Source organism: Chiloscyllium punctatum, chromosome 44, assembly GCF_047496795.1.
Source record: "Chiloscyllium punctatum isolate Juve2018m chromosome 44, sChiPun1.3, whole genome shotgun sequence".
NCBI lineage: Eukaryota > Metazoa > Chordata > Chondrichthyes > Orectolobiformes > Hemiscylliidae > Chiloscyllium > Chiloscyllium punctatum.
Window position 1 is genome coordinate 19,410,448 of NC_092782.1, and position 20,389 is coordinate 19,430,836.

General features: G+C 39.5%; 1 protein-coding gene across 1 annotated transcript in view; it reads left to right on the forward strand.

The window, feature by feature from the left end:
* cfap54 (cilia and flagella associated 54) overlaps positions 1-20,389 on the forward strand; it is a 450,427-nt gene that overhangs the window by 338,276 nt on the left and 91,762 nt on the right. The window contains exons 56-58 of the mRNA XM_072562407.1: positions 2,916-3,098; positions 8,890-9,016; positions 19,450-19,605. Of these exons, the coding sequence (XP_072418508.1) occupies positions 2,916-3,098; positions 8,890-9,016; positions 19,450-19,605 (466 nt within the window). The remainder of the gene's footprint in view (positions 1-2,915; positions 3,099-8,889; positions 9,017-19,449; positions 19,606-20,389) is intronic.

Genomic DNA, 20,389 nt, shown 5'->3' on the forward strand with positions numbered 1-20,389 from the left:
GGCAGGTTGGGCTAGATTGGATTGGGATATCTGATCGGCATGGACGGGTTAGACTGAAGGGTCTGTTTCTGTGCTGTACATCTCTATGACTCTGAGTAGTCAGAGCTAACCATGATCGATTGGTGCAATACGTATAGCAGCTTTGGGGAGCAAGTGACTATCCTTTTTTATTACTGGTTCTGCTGCACAAAATTTGAAAGGTGTCTAGGCTTATTTCTACCATGACAGGGATTATTTCCATACAACTTCCTCTGTGACTTAGTGACTTAGAACCAGCTCTCACATACTATTCAATATTTTTTTAAATTCAAAAATAATCCATTATTTAAAAAGTGTATTTATATACATAATCACTAATGCAGTTCAATTCTTTTCAGGAACAAATGAAGGAATCAAACAGACCATGGAGTTTGATTCTACCAACAAACAAGCCTACATATATTTGAGGCACCGGGAGGGTCTGATAACTGAAAAGACACCCATTTAACTTTGGCAGAAAGACCTCAGATGGTGGTCTTTTCCCACTCTGCCTTGGCGGCAGCTGCCGCAACCTTTAGTGCGTCCCTCAGCACATAGTACTTGTGCAACATTCAGTTGGGACCAACACTTTGCTCTGGAAGACCCACAGGTTTCAGGCAGACCAAAGAGCAACTTACACTGAGTTGATGGTTCTGCAGGCGCAGTTGATGTTTGTCTTGGTGTGTGTCCCAGGGATCAGACCACAGAGCATAGATTCCTGCATCATGGAGCTGCTCAAAACCACAGAATCTTTCTCCAGACTTTCTTTGCAAAGGCACATTCCAACAAGAGATGTGTGACAGTTTTTACATCTTTGCAGCTGCTATGAAGGCAGTTTGCGGTGGCACAGACAGAACGGGTGTACAAGAAGGAGCTCACAGGTGGTGTCCTTCTCACCATCTGCCACGTAATGTCTTGGCGCTTGTTGGAAAGTTCTGGTGATGAGGTTTTCTACCAAATGACTTTGACAGTCTGCTCAGGGGACCATGTGACAGGATCCATCTTGTCCTTTTTCTATAAGGTCTTGAGGTGACCACTTCCTGATGGACTTGTGGTCGAAAATGTTTTTCTGCAAATTTCTCCACAAAGGACAGGTGGTACAGAATTGTCCAACTACTTGGAGCGTTCCATCAGTACATAGTGACACTTGGTACTTAAATGCCAAGGATTTATGCACAGCTTGATTAAGTTGCAGATGGCCATCAGGATGAAGGTGATGCTGGTTATGTTCTCCAACCCCCCACCCCTCAATTATCCAGAGCTTTGGACATGGTGTCCTTGTAGACATGGTCCATCTTCGACCTCCAGATAAAATGGAAGATGGCTTGGTGACTGCAATTGTGCAGGTTTAGGGAATGGGCTAGACTTGCACCACATATAACAACAGAAAGAGTGCCTCACACCTGATGACCAGCTTTATACCCACTCCTAAAAGACAAGTGTCTGCCTCACATTGGCGATGCGCTCCTCCCAAGATTTTGTGTGTGCCCCAGTCCCTCTGAACCATTTTCCAGCACCTTCAGGTAATCTGTCCTGACTGTGAAGGGGATAAAGGATTTGTCAGCCCAGTTCTCCAAGAACGTGGCTTTGCTCCTTGATTTACCTTGACTCCCGAGGCTAGTTTGAACTGGTCACAGATGCTCATGAGTCTGCACACTGACAGTGGAGCCAAGCAGAAAATGGCAATGCCATCCATGTAGAGGCTTTGACCTGGAGGTCTTTGCTGCCTGGAATAGTCACTCACTCTTTTCAAGCTTGCAACCTTCCTTATGGACTCAGCAAAAGGCTCTATATAACATATAAACAAAGCAGGAGAGAGTGGACAATTCTGTCTGACTCCAAATCTGATTGGGAAACTTTCTGATTCCCACCCATTGTTTGAGACTGCACTAATGATGGGGTTCATCGGATGAGGGCATTGCTAATCAGGCCAGCATTATTGCCCATCCCTAATTGTGCAGAGGGCAGTTAAGAGCCACTCACATTGCTGTGGATCTGGAATCACATGTCGGCCAGATTAGGTAAGGATGGCAGTTTTTTTCTGTAAAGGACACTGGTGAACCAACTGGGTTTTTCTGGCAATCGACAATCAACTAATCAATTAAGACTCTTAATTCTAGATGTCATGGTGGGATTCAAACCTGGGTCCTGCCTGCCTATAAATGTGAAGTCGGCTACTTCGGTAGGAGAAACTGAAAGGCAGAATATTTCTTAATTGTTACAGGATGAGAATGTGGCGCTCCAAAGGGTGTCTTGCCTGGTAAGTCACTAAAAGTTAGCATGCAGGTGTAGCAATCAATTAGGAAGATGGAGGGATTTGAGTGCAGAAGCAAACATGCTTTGATGGGACTGCACCTAAAAAATTGTGTAAAGTTTTGGCTTCCTTTGGATGTACTTTCCTGAGAGCTGTGCTCCCCAACCTTTTACGTACTGTGACTCCATTTAGACCACCTGACATTCTTAAATATTGGCTGGAGTGATTCATACCAGACATTAATGTGCTTCAGAGGTCAAATACAAAGTATTTTCCTGCCACCTTGAAATTTTATGACTTGTATCTTCTGTTTCAAATTATACTGTGGGAGGACAGAGGGTCACCCTAAGATTATACCATATTAATACAGGAGCAATATTTATATGTTCACAATATTACATTGAATTTTAATAAATAGAAAATCAAATGAGTTACATGTTAAACAAACTGACCTCTGCTCTGGAATTTCCAATGAGTGTCAGCCCCTCATAATCTGAAGCATTAAATATTGAAACAGACATTGAAATGGAAAGTGCATTCACTTTTACCCAAGAGCTGTGATGTTTTAAACAGTTTGCTCTGTCCTGTTTTACATTTAAATTGTTGTAAATTTGTTTTTATGTATGTTTTACTCTATTAACAGGAGATAATAAATCTACTGAAGGGAAGACAGTTTCTTTCATCTAGGGCCCAAATGATTCTTGCTCAAGCTTTTCTTCAGCTCAGCGATTTAAGAAGGTCGGAAACTTTGTGTGACTCAAAAGAAGCTGCAATGCAGCAAAAAATTAATCTGTGTTTGTCAGCCCAGAAACTGATTTTTGACCAGGTACTATTTTTCATTTTATTTTTATCCATTGAACTGACAAAACAGCAGTAACATTTTATGTAACAAATCACATAGTTATGATCCAATTGAACATTGTTCCTGCTCTTTCATCTCTGTGCTAATAAATTGAAGCGTCAACATTGATGGTGTGGAAGTTGCTTGGAAGTGAGTTCAATCATTTTCAGCAAAAATGGCATCATTTAATAAGGATTCTAGCAGCAAGTTTCAGAGGGGCTGATGTATTATAATATGAAATTTTAAAAATTAGGCATGTTTGTGTATCTATAAAGACAAAGGAAATGATTCTCCAGATAAACACATTTCATGACACAACACTAGGAAACCTAGAAGAACAGAGCAATTTTGGGGTACTTGTCCACAGATCTCTGAAGGTAGCAGGACAGGTTAAAAGGGTAGTTAAGAAGGCATACAGGAAACGTGACATTATCTGTTGACGCACAGATTATTAGAGCAGGGAGATTATGTTGGAGTTATACAAAACTTTGATTAGGCACCAACTGCAGTGGTACGTACAGTTCTGGTCACCGCATGACAGGAAGGATGTGATGCACTGGATGGGGTGCAGAGGAGGTTAACCAGGATGCTGCCTTCTGTGGAGCACTTTAGCTATGAAGAGAGGCTGGATAAACTCAGTTTGTCTTCTTTGGAGCAGAGAAGGTTGAGAGAGGACCTGTTTGAGGTATACAAAATTGTGAAGGGCATGGACAGGATGGATTGAAAGCAGCTCTTCCCCTTTGTTGGAGAGTTAGTAATGAGAGGACATACCTGTAAGGTGAAAGGCAGGTGGTTGAGAAGAAGTTTGAAAAAAAAAGTTTTTTTTTCATCCAAAGGTTGGTGAGAATCTGGAATGTACTGCCAGAGAGGATAGTTGAGGCAGGAAACTCAAAACCTTTAAAAAGTACTTGGATGAGCACTTGAAATGTTATGATATTCAAGGCCATGGGGCAATTGGTGAAAAGTAGGCAAAAATAATGGAAAGAACCTTGGATGTTCAAAATCTGAAACAAAAACAGAAATCACTGGAACATTTCAGCAGGTTTGGCAGCACCTATGGAGAGAAATCAAAATTAACGTTTTGGGTCCAGTTACCCTTCTTCAAAACACCACTGTGCTTCATAACGCCTGAAAGGAAAAGAAATGGTTTCTTGTTAAGGTGTCAAATGAGCAAGAGGATGAAGCGGAACTGGGGGTGCAGGGCAGCTCTCAGTCAGCATACGATCAAGAGTGTGTATATGGCAACCCATGGCAATGAATTGTGAGCTCAGGAGGTGACAGAATGTTGAACATTTTAAAGATACTTGTGATCCTATGTGGATTCAAAATATGAAAGTGGGATTAGTATAGATTGATGAATTGAAGGGTCTCATCTCTGCTGTATAACTCTCTCTCTCTCTCTGATTGTCTATGAACTAAATGATGTTATAATCCTGTTTGGATAGTTAGCGGTTAAAGAAAGAATTCAGTGAAACAGCAATCAGCAGGCAGAACTGTGCCATGAGACTTCACAGGTTTAACAACTTTATTGTATACATAAAGAGAAATGAACCAAGCAAATGCCATTAACTTAGCACAAAGATCTATGCAACAAAATCAGTTAACTCCTAAACGGAAAAAACAAAGAACTACGGATGCTGATTCTGAAGGTCGCTGGATCCAAAATGCTTTCTCTCCACGGGTGCTGCCAGCCATGCTGTGTTTTTCCATCAATTTCTGTTTGAAAATCAGTCCTACCATTTACTTTCCTCCCCAACAATTTCTTGTCTAACAACATCTTGAAGGTTCCTTCACTTTTCTTGGAACCAACTGAAAAGGTATGCTACTTCTCTCTGGAATTTCATTGAATTCCAGTTTTTCTTCAAGATACAAATCCCATGGAGATCCTCCCATGGCTGAGAGAGCCTCCTTTTTTTAAAAGACCTCATGAGCACAGACACAAGTTCACCAACACCTTCTCAAGGGCAATTAGGGAGGGCAATTAGGGAGGGCAATAAGTGCTGGTTCAGCCAACAACACCCATATCCCTTAACAGCAGAGAAAAAAGATTTTTGGATTGGTTGGGGACTCTAATGATTCTATCACGAATCCATCTAAAATGCACAGGCATTTCACAGGTGTAAATGGAGTTGAAATTCTACTTAAATTTCACTTATGTTATGATGAAATCACTTCAGGATTTTGGCCCTTGAGAGTTTCTTCCTGTCTCCCCTTCTAAATTTAGTAGGAGTGAGGCTTCTAAAGAGAGAGAAAGCAGTTTTCAGCAATTTACACTGTTTCTATGGCGATCCCGCTGTGGTTATGAGAGTGCTGCAACCTCCAACTCTCCCAATAGAGATTTCAAGCCTATATCTATAACCTAGTAAAAAACTGATGTGGTACCAATTCACATTCACCTCAGACAGAGGTGCTGTTTACCTTGTATTTCTCCCAAGCTCTTACCATTTACAGGCCAGCACCGTTAGCTTGAACTGCATAGGAGTGACCCAGGGGAATCTGAAATATAGAAACGAGGAACACAAGTAGACCATTTGGCCCTGCAAGGCTGGTCCGCCATTCACCATGATCATGGCTGATCATCCAACTTCGTACCCTATTCCCAGTTTCGACCTTTGATGCCTTTAGTCCCAAGAATGATATCTAACTCCTCCTTGAATACATTCAATGTTTTGGTCTCAAACCACTTTAAGTGGCAGAGAATTCCTTTGGCTCACTACTCTCTAGGTAAAGAAATTTCTTCTTATCTCAGTCCTAAATGGCCTACCTTTATATTCTTAGACTATGACCCCCTGTTTTGGACTCTCTCTGGTTATCAGGAACATCAGAATGTTTTGGTTTCTATGAGATTCTATCCATAACCCTCCCAACCACCACCCCCACCCAGCCTTCCAAACTCCAGTGAATACAATCCTAACCGATTTAGTCTTCCATCATATGTCAGTACAGCCATCCAGGAATCATTCTGGTAAACCTTTATGGCACTCACTGCATAGCCAGAACATCCTTCCTCAGATAAGGAGTCCAAAACTGTACATGATATTCCAAGAATGGTCTCACTAATATCCTATACAATTCCTGCAATTCATCCCTGGTCCTGAACTCAAATCCCCTCATTACTTGCTATCTCATTCTCGCTCTCCCCTTCAGTAAATTAGACAAATCAACACTGACCATGCTACTCCGCATGCTGTGAATTAATGACAAAAATACAGTTCTGACAGTTGCAATACCCTGAAATTGTTTTTTAGCATGGGGATCGTCAGCCATGATGGCAGCAATCTGAATCTGTATCCTTGCAAATTAGACCTTCATAACTTCAGTCTCGGATTCCACTGCAGTACCAGACTTTGGAAGGTTTTTGCTTGCCAGTCAGACCCCATTATAGCCTTAGCTTATGAATAGATCAATTGCATTATTCCAAAATCCCCTAGATTCTGGAAAGACCCAGGCTGTTTGGAAAACTAGAAAAATAACACTTCCATTCAATAAAAGAATGATAGGAAGGATTAAACTTTTTGTCAGTTAATTTAAATTCAGACATTGGGAAAATACTAGAATCTATTGAGAAAATAGTAACAGGACATTTAGAAAAGCATAATAAATGGTTATGTAAAAATGGAAATCATGATTGATAAATTTGTTCAGAGTTCACTGAAAATATAACAAGCAGTGTGGGTAAAGGGGAAGCTGTAGATGTAGTCTGTTTGTAGTATATTTCTAAGAGGCATTCAAAATGGCTCTGCAAAAAGTAACATCTTCATGAGGTCAGAGGTGGTGGAGATCACTGATCACCATTATTTGGGAATCCTCAGATACTGATGTTATCATTGTTCATATGCACAAAGACCTGAACAACATCCAGGCTTGGGCTGATAAGTGGCAAGATAACATTAGTGCCATCCGAGTGCCAGACACTGATCATCTCCGTTAAGATAGAATCTAACCATCACCCCCATGACACACAATGGTCGTAAATCCACCACTATTAACATCCTGTGGGTTACCACTGACCAAATGCTGAATTGGACCAGTCACATAAATATTGTGGCTAAAATAGCAAGTAAGAGACTAAAATTTCTGTGGAGTGTAAGTCACTTTCCATCTCCCCATTGCAAAAAGGAAAAGTCCCCACTTGCCTGGATGAGTGCAGCTCCAGCAAAACTTAAGAAGCTGGAGACCATTCAGGCCAAAACAGCTGTTTGATTGGAACCACATCCGTCATGTTCAACATTCACTGTCTTCACCAAAGCATTATAAGCACATTGTGTGCCATCTACAAAATACACTGCAGTAACTTACCAAGGCTCCTTTGACAATGTCTTACAGTTATATGACTGTTGGCATCCAGAAGGACAGATACATCAGATGCATTGGAACACCACCTCCTGCAAGTTCCCTTCAAGCCAAACACCAACCTGACTTGGAAATATATCACACAGTCCTACACTGTCTCTAAGTGAAAAAATGTGTAATTCCCTCCTTAACAGCATTGTGCATACACCTATAACTCTTGTATGGCAGCAGTTCAAAAGGCAGTTCATTACTACCTCCTCCAAGCTAATTAGGGGTGGGCAATAAATGCTGGCCTAGTGGTGCCCATGAACAAATTTAAAGTATGGTTACTGCAGATGGTATGATCTTGTGGTTTTGGGAGTGATATATTAGTATGAATAGAGGATTGGCTGACAGGAAACAGAATTGTGATAAATTGATTCTTCAAATTGGCAAACTGCAGCTCGAATAATTTCACAGAGATTAAGTCTGGGTCCTCAACTACTTATTTTTAATATGAATAACTTGGAAGAAAGGACTCTGAAGCAAAGTTTGCTGATGAAACAAAGGTAGATGGGAAAACAAAACAGAAAATCCTGCAGAAACTCAACAGGTCTGGCAGCATATGTGTACAGAGAAATAGAGTTACTGTTTCAGGTCCAGTGACCCTTCTTCAGAAATGGAGTTCTGTTATTGTTTCAGATTTTTAACATCCACAGTTCTTTATGTCAGATGGGAAAGTAACTTCTGAGGTTACACAGAGTTTACAAAGGGATAGTGATAGGTTAATTGAATGGGCAACATAATATCTGGAATATAATGTGGGAAAATGTGAAGTTGTTCACTTTGACAGGAGCACTTGAGAATCAGAATATTATTTCAGTGTGGAAAGACAGTCAAAAGATGCAGCACAGAGGTATCTGGGTGTCTTTGTACAGGAAATGGGCAGTCAAGAAAATAAAAAAATGTAAATGCTGGGATTAGTATTGACCAAATGTGTGTCCATTCTGAGTGTTGGCTGGCAGAGGTCTTATAAGCTTTGAGTTCACATTTCAATTATCTTTGCTCAGACAATGCCTTCCACAATGTGAAGGAAAGACCAGATAGCCTGAAAATTCATCCATATCCCTCAGAATGGTGAGTTGAACATACAAAGAACATTTAATAAACAGAGAACAAAAAGACACACACTACCCAGTAGTCATCAATGCACACCAACCATGAGGCATTCCAGAGCTAAACTAATCTCAATGCATAATGCTGGCGCATGCATGAATAAAGTGAAATCAATGTAAGATGAAATTTAATTTTGGACAACACTCATGACACCTTTGTGCTCTCAAGATTAATGTTGATGGCAATAGAGTTGGCCATGATGTTGATTCAAAGCAACCTGTTTAAATTTCTGTATGTATATCATGCAAATGTTTAATTTCCTTTAGAGAAAATAAGAGTCTTTGGTCAAAAGGTGCACTGAACTAATAGCTTTGTGATTCCTGTACAGCTTGTTTCACTGGGAGAAAGTGTACAGCATCTAGATGATGGAAATATTTACTCCCTTCCAGTATTCCCGCTGAAAAATATCTATCTTCCACAAATTATCTTGATGGCAAAAATTAAACTAAGACTAGGTAAGTGAATGTGTTACAAAGTTTTTCACCATATTGAGTCTGGAGGTGAAACTATTATGTGATTAGGGCGGCACGGTGGCACAGTGGTTAGCACTGCTGCCTCACAGCTGCCAGAGACCGGGTTCAATTCCCACCTCAGGTAACTGTCTGTGTGGAGTTTGCACATTCTCTCTGTGTCTGTGTTGGTTTCCTCCCACAGTCCAAAAATGTGCAGGTTAGGTGAATTGGCCATGCTAAATTGCCTGTAGTGGTAGGGGAATGGGTCTGGGTGGGTTGCTTTTCGGAGTTTCGGTGTGGACTTGTTGGGCTGAAGGGCCTGTTTCCACACTAAGTAATCTAATATATGATACCATTTCAAATGAATACATTATTATCAATAGCAGCACTTTGATAGTATTCATAATTTTCATCAATAAAACAACCTTCTTTTGCTTTACAAAGGGTATTCAGTGGGTTTTGACCAGGCTGCAAAAAAGAAGCATGATCAAGAATACTGAGAGGGGGTCACAGTCAAGAAGAGTGATTTTTGTGATACTTTTGAAATAAGTGCCTCAATATAAATTAGTTTCTGGGAGAAAGTTTCAGGGAACAGGGGTACTGTCTGAAAGATCATTGTTGGAACAGAAAACATTAGCAGTAATGTAATGGAAGAACAGAGAAACAAGCAATGTTCTTGAAGCTGTGAGATGATTCATGCCTGGATTAGGATTTTGAAAGCAAAGAAGTTGTATAGAACGAGAGGCTACCACTGAGGAGGTGAATTTGGAGGAATCTAAAAGTTGTCAAGAATTATCAGAAAATTAGCAACTTGTGGGTAAAGAATGATTTGTTTTGATCTGGAAGATAATGTGGGAATTAGGAAGTTCATTTTAAGGAGAGAAGGTTAGATATGAAATACTTGGGCAATATGGTGTTAGCGTCAGAGTTGTTAGTGGAAGATGAGGGGTAGATTTGCTTTGCAGGGAAGAATTTTAAATACAATCACTACGGAAAGGGTACTGATAAATTATTAGAACTAAAGGCGGACAACTTCTCATGCCTTGATGGACTTCATCCTAAACTCTTAAAAGACTGCTGAATTATATTGCTTTTAATTTTCCAAAATTCCCTAGATTCTGGAAAGATCTTACCGAATTGGAAAACTATTTAGGAAGCAAATTAAACAGAGACCACAAATCTAAAGGGCAGTTAGTCTACCATCTGTGAGAGGGAAATGTAGAAAATATCATAAGGAGGTTCCAGAAGGGGAGTTAGAAAATCTCAGTACAAATCTTGGTCAGAAACAATGTGATTAAGTGAAAGGGTAATCATCTTTGTTTAATTTATTAGAGTTCTTAACAAACATTAAAGAAGAACCGGTTGATGTAGTGTACTTGGATTTCCACAATGCATTTCACAAGGTGTCACATCAAAGATTATTAGAATTGATAAAGCGACATGCTGGAAAAGTCACTGCAGGTCAGGCAGCACCTGAAGAGCAAGAGAGTTGACGTTCTTCAGGACACACTCAAAGATTATTATTCAAATTAAGAACTCATGATATAAGGGTTAATATATTAGCATGGAGAGAGGGTGGTAATGCAACAGAAAGTAGGCATAAATTGATTATTTTTAGGCTGGCAGGATATGATGAGTAGAGTGACAAAGAAACCAGAGCTGGGATCTTGACTTCCTAATCTCTATCAATGATTTGGTTGAAGTGACTGTGTATTAGCTACATTTGCTAATGATACTAAGATAGATAAGAGAGTAGGTTCTAAAAGTGACACAAGGAGCCTCCAAAGCGATATAGGTAGGATAAATGATGGGCAAAGAAATGGCAGATGGAGTAAATTTGGAAAAGGTGAACTTATCCAATTTGGTATAAAATAACATTTATATAAGTGAAATAGATTGCAGAACTTTGAGGTACAGTGGGGTGTGGGAGTGCTGCCACATGAACCATATAATATTAGTGTGCAGCTGCAGCTAGTTCTTAGACAAGCAGTTGGGATGCTGTTTGTGGTTGCAAGGGGAATAGAATTCAAAAGTGGTGAAGTTTTGCTACAGTTGTACAGGGCATTTGAGAGACTGCATCTGGTATACTGTGTACAGTTTTGGCAAGAACAAAATTGCATTAAAAGTAGTTCAGAGAGGGTTTGCTCAACTAATTCCTGGGATGACTGCCTTATCTTGCAAGGAAAGGTTGGATAAACAGGGCCTGTTTAAACTTCTGGCTGACATTTTTGCATCATCATTAGCCACGGGTGAGGTCTCAGAAAACTGGAGCCATTATTCAAGAAGGGCTGCAAAGAAAAACCTGGGAATTATAGACCAGTAAGCCCAAGATCTGTAAGTTACTTGAAAAGATTCTGAGATAAGATATACTTGCAATTGGAAAGACAGGATTTGATTAGGAACACTCCACATGGAACTATCATACATTGGAACATTGGAACAATGATTAGGAACATTCATACCTCATAAATTTGTGAGCGTTCTTTGAAGTGACCAGGAAGGTACGAGGGTAGGCAGTAGCTATAGTCTATATAGATTTCAGTAAGCCTTTGATAAGGTTCCACATAGTTGGCTGCTCTGGAAGGTTAGATTGCATGGAAACCAGGGGGAGCTGGCAAATTCGAAGTACAATTGGTTTAATGGTAAGACGCAGAGGGTAATAGTGGAAGGGTGCTTATCGGACTGGAGGCTGTGACTAGGATTTGGTGCTGAGTGCCTCAGGGGTCCATTGCCATTATAGAGAGAGGTTGGACAAACTAGGACTTTTTTTCTGTAGAGCGTAGGAGACTGAAGGGGGCATCTTATAGACGTGTATAAGATCATGTGAGGCATGAATAGGGTGAATGCACTTAGTCTTTTTTCCAGGATTGGGGAATCAAGGACTAGAGGGCATCAGTTTAAGGTTAGAAGGGAAAGAATAAAAAGGAACCTGAGGGGCAACGTTTTTACACAGAGAATGGTACACATATGGAATAAGCTGCCAGTAGAAGGGGTTGAGGTGGGTACATTAACACCATTTAAATGGCATCTGGACAAATACATGGATAGAAAAGGTTTAGAAGGATATGGAACAAGTGCAGTGAAATGGGATTAGTGTAGATGGACATTTTGGTCAGTGTAGACCAGTTTAAGCCCAAGGGCCTGTCTCTGTGCTGAAGGACTCCATGGCTCCTGTAATTGCAGATGATTTTATTAAAAACTTATAAGTTTGTGAGAGCATTTGTGAAGGTAGATATTGAAAGTTGTTAAGGACCAGGCAAGATTGCTGCAAAACATTTTAAGATAGCCCAAACCTAACATTTATAGTTGTTTTAAGCAGATGTAAGGTGAATATTCCAGGAGTGAAGCAGTTGGTCAAAGCACTTGGTTTCAAACAAAACAGAATTTATTTATGCACATACAAAAGAAAACCAAATTTAGAATAACATAACTATTTGAAAACCCAACTGACACGAAAACACAACTTAACAAGGAGCGGTTCTGATTTCATGCAACATGCCATAAACACACCCCTTGACAAAAAGGTAAATTCAAACACAGGTTTTTACAGGAGAGGCATGTCAGAGAGAGAGAGAGAGAGAGAGATGATCAGCCTGGTGTTGTTTCTTTGGGTCGCCAACTAAAACTAACCCAAAACTAGAAAAAGCCCTGAACTGAGAGAACTGGCCACTCCCCCTTCATTGTACAAGTGTTTCTAAAAAAACCTGAAAGCCTTTTCTAATTGTTCACTTAAGCAGCATCAGTTAGCAGTTATTAAAGTAACCAGTTCTGACATTTCGGCACATCTGCCTTTCCGACTCCTCTTGAAGAAAGAACCAAGGAGAGAATAATCTTGTTAAAGGAGCAGCATTGTCACATCTTCCTCCCCCCTTTTAAAAAAGTGGCTTCATTTTAAAACCCCTTAACCTTCTGTCGTTGGTACACGACAACACATATACGTTATATCGATGTATAACCATGCAAGCATGCATTTACTACAGTCTATTTCAGTCTGTTTACTCCTGCCACTGGAAGCCTCTGTTTCTTATCCAAGTCTCAACAATACATCGGCAATCACATTTTTCTTGTTGCCACATGCACAATTTTCAAATTAAATGGCTGTAACAACAAACCCCATCTAAACTGTCTGGAAATTTAGTCCTTAAATTTGTCCACAAACTTCAATGTGTTATGATTAGTATATATAATTGTCTCAATTACTAGTAACATAAATATTAAAATGTTGTAACGCCAACATCAAGCTCAAAGTCAACTGTCGAATATTTCAACTGATGAATGTTCAGTTTACTGGAGAAATATCCAATAGGTCTTTCTCTCTTCTTGACGTCTTCCTGTAAGAGCACAGCACCAACACCCACATCACTCGCATCAATAGCCACCTTGAATGGCTTTGCACTATTCGGTTTGGCTATTACTGGGGCTGTGGTTAAGACAGCTTTCAGGCTGTCAAATGCCTTCTGACAGTGCACTGTCCACTAAACTTCTTGCCTTTCTTAATAATTCATTGAGTGGAACAGCTACACTGCTAAAATTTGGTGCAAATTTCCGATAAAATACACTCAATTCGGGGAATCGTAATACTGTGCTTTTTGTCAATGGTATGGGAAAGTCCCTTTGTTTTTGCATTCTGTGGGGTCATTTGTCCATGTCCAATAATATGGCCCAGGAAAGTGGCTTGGGCTTTGGCAAACTTCACTGTTAGCCAGGTTTAACACCAAGTCCGCCTCCCAAAGTTGATTGAACAATTCTGATCAATGTTGCAAATATTCTGGTCATAATAACTGGTCGAAATAACTGGTCATCAATATAAACAACACAATTGGGTAATCTGGAAATGACCTTATTGGTTAGTCTTTGAAATGTGGCTGGTGCATTTTTCATACCAAATGGCATGACTTTAAATTGATACAGTCCATTCGGCATTGTGAATTGTATGCACTGTTATGGACGAATGTATCTGCTGATATCCTCTGAGCAAGTCCAATTTAGAAATAAAAGTTGCTTGTCCCACATGTTCAATACAATCTTCCAAACGATGAATCAAATACGAATCAGACTTTTTAACTGCATTGATTTTACGATGGTCAACACGTTACTGTTGGGTATCATCTGGTTTTTGCACCATTACTATGGGTGAGCTCCAGTCACTGCAAATCACTTCAATTATGTTGTCTTCAATGCATTCAATTTCTTTTTGAACCTGTGCCAACTTTAGAGGGTTACGCCTATAAGGATTTTGCTAAATCATATCAGCATTTCATATCTCTACATTATGCATAATTAGGTTAGTACTTCCCTGCTTATTTCCACATATCTCCCCATGCAATAGCATGGATATTTCGATTTTCCTCTGGAAGGTAACACCATAATTCATCCTAATTTTTGACAACTTCATTATTGTCCAATTTAATTTGAAAAATGTCCAATTCAGAATCCTCTGAACTTGGTTCTTCCTTCTGTGTAAGCCATAACACAGTCTCCTTTTGTTTTCATTTGCTGTCACGATTCCCTTTGAGCATATTCTCATGTTACACTCTGTGAGAATTCTTTCTGTCTGGCGTCCTTATCAAATAGTTCACCTGACTCAATCTCCTTTCAACTCAATAAGGTCCGTTAAACCTTGCTTTTAAAGGTTCACCTATTACTGGAAGTAACACTAACACTAATCTCCAGTAGCAAAATTGCGAGTTTTTAATTTCTTGTCCACTTCCTATTTCATAGTATGCTGTCATACTTTTAAATGCTGTCTATCCAACTCCCCCATTCATTTTAACTGTTCCCTAAAATTTGACACATCGTCCAAATGTGTGGTCTTTGAATTATTACTTACCAATTTTCATGCCCATAAACTAATTTCAAATGGCCTGAATTCGGTAGATTCATTTGGTGCATCTCTGGTGCAATAAGTACAAATGGATTTCCTTTATCTCAATCATCTGGATAGTCTTGACTGTAAGCCCTCAACGTGGTCTTTAATGTCTGATGCCACCTTTCTAGCACTCCTTGCGATTCTGGATGCTTTATAGATTTGAATTGTTTTATTCCTAAGCTGTCCATAACTTCCATGAATAATTTTGATGTGAAGTTTGACCCTTGATCTGATTGTATCTCTGTGGGTAGTCCATTTCTAGTGAATCATTTGAGTAGCTCCTCTACAATCCCTTTAGCTGTAATATTGTGTAATGGAATGGCCTCTGGAAATCTAGTGGACACATCCTTTATTATTAACAAATACTGATTGTTTTCAGTAGTGGTTCTATGCAGTCAATTAAGAATTTTATTAAAGGCTCCTCAAATATAGGAATATGTATGAAAGATGCAGGTTTTATTACTGCCTGTAGTTTTCCAATTACCAGACATATCTGTCAAGATTCAACTGATCCTTGTGCTGTTCAAACCAGTAAAAATGTTTTTATATTTTAGCTTGAATTTTTCTTACCCCTAAATGACCTTCTACTGGTAGTTCATGTGCTACCTACAACACCACCTTTCTCTAATCCACTGGGAGTACGACTTAATGAACTTCTGCCCATTTTCCATTTGCCTGAATATATGATGGTCTCCATTTCTTCATTAAGACATTTTTAAGATAGTAGTACTTAGGGATACATTCAGATTCTTTCACTGTGTATGCTTTATGAATCAATTGCTTTAGGTTTTTGTCTTTCTGCTGTAACTCAGTTAATTTCTCTGAGATTGTCATCCATCTGCTCCTGGTTTGACTCAACCATTTGACCAAACAGGGTCTCTGATAATTCCACTTCAACCTTCTGATCTGTAATCTGATCTCTCCTGTTTCAACTCGTGACTTTGTGACCTTGTGACCACACAGTCAGAAAAAAGGTCCCAGGATATGCCTCCTGTAATTCCTCAGTTGCTTGATTTTCCACTGGCTTTTCAACCACAGTAGGCAGCACTCCCACCTGTGAACCAGCTATATTGTTAGTAAGAACAAATTGAGTTTGTCCAGTACTCATACCATGACTTCTCCCCTCTTCACTGGACAGTCTAACCTCACTCTACATGAGCACTTCTTGTCTCAACATGAATTCCCATTACTAGCACCTTTTCTGGCAATTGTCCTTCAGAGGTACATATCTCCTCATCTCTCAACATCAAAGATTGAGAGGATGCTATATCTCTTAATATTGTACCTTCTTTACCTGCTGTTCCTGACCTATGTGAGTAATGTTTACCTTTGTAAGCACATGATTTAAGAAGATCTGACCCTTTCTCCTTAACCAACCTCTGATCAGGTTGTACATTCTGGTGCTGCTTTTTAGCCTCCACTGTACTTTCCATTGCCACTGCAACAAAATTTATTGGCTTATCCTGGTTTCCTACATCTGGCTTCCCAGTGCTTTTCCTAACCCACCAACACTGATTTCATGTGGCCTACTTTATTGCAGTGAAAACACCAGAGCTTTTTAACTTGTCTTTCACCTTCATGGGTTTCCTTTTAACCTTGTGGTAAGTTATCCTTATGATCTTCACCAAGATCTACTTTTCCCTTATCACGAGGATTTCTCTTTTCCCCAATTTATATTCCTCATGGATTGAAATTGATGTTGGAAGTCAAACTTTGATTTATGAACCAACTCATAATCATCAGCCATTTCAGCTGCTAATCGTGCTGTTTCAACTTTCTGCTCTTCCACATGAGTTCTCATTGCTTCAGGAAGTGAATTTTTGAACTTGTCCAAAATAATCATCTAAGAGCGTCACAGTTTGCTCTATTTTTAACGTCCTTACTCACCTATTGAAATTACTTTGTTTGATTCTTTCAAACTCAATCTAGGTTTGACCAGAGTCCCTCCTTATATTCCTGAAACATTGTCTGTGGGCTTGCTGGAGCAAGTTCATATGCACTTAAGGTGGCTTTCTTCACCTCCTCATATGCCCCAGATCCCTCCTCTGATACGTCACTAGCTGTATCTACAAGTTTCTTTGGATCAACAAAACCCACATAGTCAATCATCACTGTACTTGTTTAGCCAACTTCTCAAATGAGATGAAAAAGGCTTCCATATCCTTCCCATCAAATTTAGGCAATGCTTGAATATATTTAAACAGATCCTGACAAGCCCTTTGGCTACAGTAGGTTTGCTTTTCCTCATTAAGCTTACCTTCTACCTTCATCTCCCTCCTTTTAAGCCAACTTTTCTGTCTAAGTGCCAATTTCCGAAGTTCAAACTCCCTCTCTTTCTTCCTTTCCTATTTCTCCTTTTCTCTTTCTTCTCTCCTTTTCTTTTTATTCTGTTAAAGCAATTCTGTCTTTTTCTTTTTGTTCTGCTAGGGTCTTTCATTCTTTTTCTCTTCTGTTTTTAATCGTAATACAAACAGTTTCATTTCTTTTTTCTTTCGCCTCTAATTCAAGCTGCTTCATTTTCATTTGAAATTTAGCCATTTCCAAAGATTTCAATGACTTTTCCAGCAAATTTAAATGCTGAGCTATTGTCGTAGTTTTCTCTCCTTTTCTTATGGATTAAGGTAACTCCAACTCCACCTTGACTGGCAATCCCAGCAGCTTTGCCTTTCTCACTTTTGTAGAACCCACAAAAGTCACTTCTTCCATGACCAGAAAACTCTTAGAGCCATTACTACACTAAGCACTGTTTAAACCAACTGAATTCAACACTTGGAATAAAAGACACTAACACTTACCACTTGCTGCCTTTTGAGTCCAATGAATCTAATCCCAAATCAGAACTATGGGACAAACCCCGCAACCCTCCACCAATCTATTATGGACCAGGTCAGACCCCTCAAAACAATTTTAAGAAGGTAGCCTCTATCCTACCTTTTCTAGTTATTTTATGCAGATGTAAGGTAAATATTCCAGGAGCGACACAGCTGGTAAAACAAAACAGAATTTATTTTCACATAAACAAAAATAAATCAAATTTAGAACAGCATAACTATTTGAAAACCCAACCAACACAACTTAACAAAGTACTGTTCTGATTTCCTGCAACATCCTATAAATACGCCCCTTGGCAAAAAGGTAAATTCAAACACAGGTTCTTACAGGAGAGCGATGTCAGAGAGAGGGAGAGGATAAGCATGGGGCTGTTTCTTTGGACTCCCAGCTAAAACCAATTCAAAACTAGAAAAAAAATCTTGAACTGAGATATCTGGCCACTCCCCTTTAATTGTACAAGTATTGTTTAAAAAAAAACTTGAAAGCCTTTTTTATTTGTTGACTTAGGCAGCATCTGTTAGCCATTATTAAAGTAGCCAGTTCAGACATTTCAGCACCTCTGCCTTTACGACCCCTCTCTGGGGGAAAAAAACCCAAGGACAGAATAACCTTGTGAAAGGAACAGCATTGTTACCAAGGATATTTCTACTACTGGAGAGAATAGGATGAGGGGAGACTATTTAAAACTAATAGATCTGCTATTTAAGATATCTAAGATCTGGTATTTAAGGATAATAATTTTTTTCTCAAGGTTCATTAGTCTGTGGAATTCTCTTCCCCAGACTGCAATGAAGTCCATCTTTAAGACTGTGTTAGACAGATATTTGGTCATAAAGATTATCAAAGAGTAAATAACAAGAGGGTAAATTTGAAACCTGGATCAGATCAGCCGTGATCTTATTGAATGATGGAGTATGCTCGGGGAGTTTGAATAGGCTAGTCCTGCTCCTAATTCATTTTGGGTGTCTCAGTGATTCTAGGGATAATAGAGGTTACAGAGAAAGAAAGAGGCCTTTTGGGAAGGGGATGAGCTGCTTAACCAGTGATGTGTCTAAGTCAGCAAGTGCGTGATGTGTGACTGGGGTTGGAATTGGGTTCAGGCATGACTAGCCAGGTTTCAGAAGTTTACAGAAGTTGGAATATTGAAGGCTAACCTGCAGTGTTTTAGAATGGTCAAGTCTCAAGTGAACAAAAGTTTCAATCAGTATTTTCGCAATAGATGGGTTGGGCTGGAGCAGAATTGAGTGGAAGTCAGCAGCACAGCAATGGCTTGGATATGTGATTAAAAGTTTAGCTCAGAGCAAAATACACTACTGAGATTATGAAGAGTCTGGTTAAGCCTCAGACAATTGCCAACAAGCAAGTCAGTGACAAGGGAGTGGAGTTTATAGAAGAGATCAAAGAAAATATTTCATTCTTTCCAATATTTAACTGGAGAAAATATATGATTGTAGACACTAACATTACTGTCAAACGAACATGAACACTGACATACTAAAAAGTGCATTCCTCATTCTCAAGCTTGGTAAGAACAAAATTATCTTCGCCGAAAGGAAGTGACTACACAACGCCAAAAAGGATTGTACTTCTCTCTGATATTTGTTCTGCAGTTCATGGAGATAAATGAATTACTAACAATACTGTACAGCATCTTGGCTCTCATTACAACTTAGCTTCTGCAGCATTTTTTTAATCTAACGTTTAACACAGTTTCCCTTTTCTCATCCTATACAAGGCAATGCTTCAGCACAATTGATAACATGTTCACCTAAAAGATGGGATACATCACATTGGCAAGAAATACTTTCCAGTTTCACTTCAGCTCTTGAACTTTGCAAAGAAGCAGCTTTGAAGCAAATTGATTTAGAAGCAGACTTATTGTTTCAGAAAGGTAAACCATTTACAACAGTATACTATGCTTTGTCAATGAATATTATAATCAATACATTTCTAATTATAATTAAAGCAGAAAGTGCTACCTGTGGAGAGAAACAGAGTTAACTGTTTCGAATCCAATATGATTCTTTGTCAGAATCTGGTGCACATATCTATTTGAGGGGGCAGGAGTTGGGGGCGCTTCCAGAGGCCCTGATTGTGTTATCTTCTAATCATATGCTACAGGCAGCCTGCTGTTAAGACAGCCTGTACCTCAAAGGGAAGCTGCACAAAAATATTTGCAGCAATGTAATTTCTTGTGAAGTGATCACCAGGAAGGACAGAGTGACACATTGTGAGAAGTGGAATGCTAGAGGTATTATTGGTGGTCAGGAGGAGAGGTGCCATGGCCTCATTGGAGTTGGAAGATCTTCCAGGGCTAACCTCACATGATAGCATGTAGCAGTGGAGGTTAATTTCCAGAATCTAGATTCACGAATCTATTAGCAGTGTCAAGAGAGGTGGAACAATCTTACGTGGATGGTCAAGGCCAGTGATTCCAACTTCAGTTGAATTCTCTTGCCCACTGGAGTCCCAACCCCTCTCAATTCTCACTGCATCACCCTCACTCAGCAACACTGTCTAAACTCAAGACTCATTTCTAAATATCGAACTGCTCAACCATTACCCCATATACTTACCATTGCTGCCAGTATCCCATCTTCCTCTCACTGCTTCCATATTACATTCCGCTATTCAGCTATATAAAACCACATCAACCAAACAGGAATACTACACAA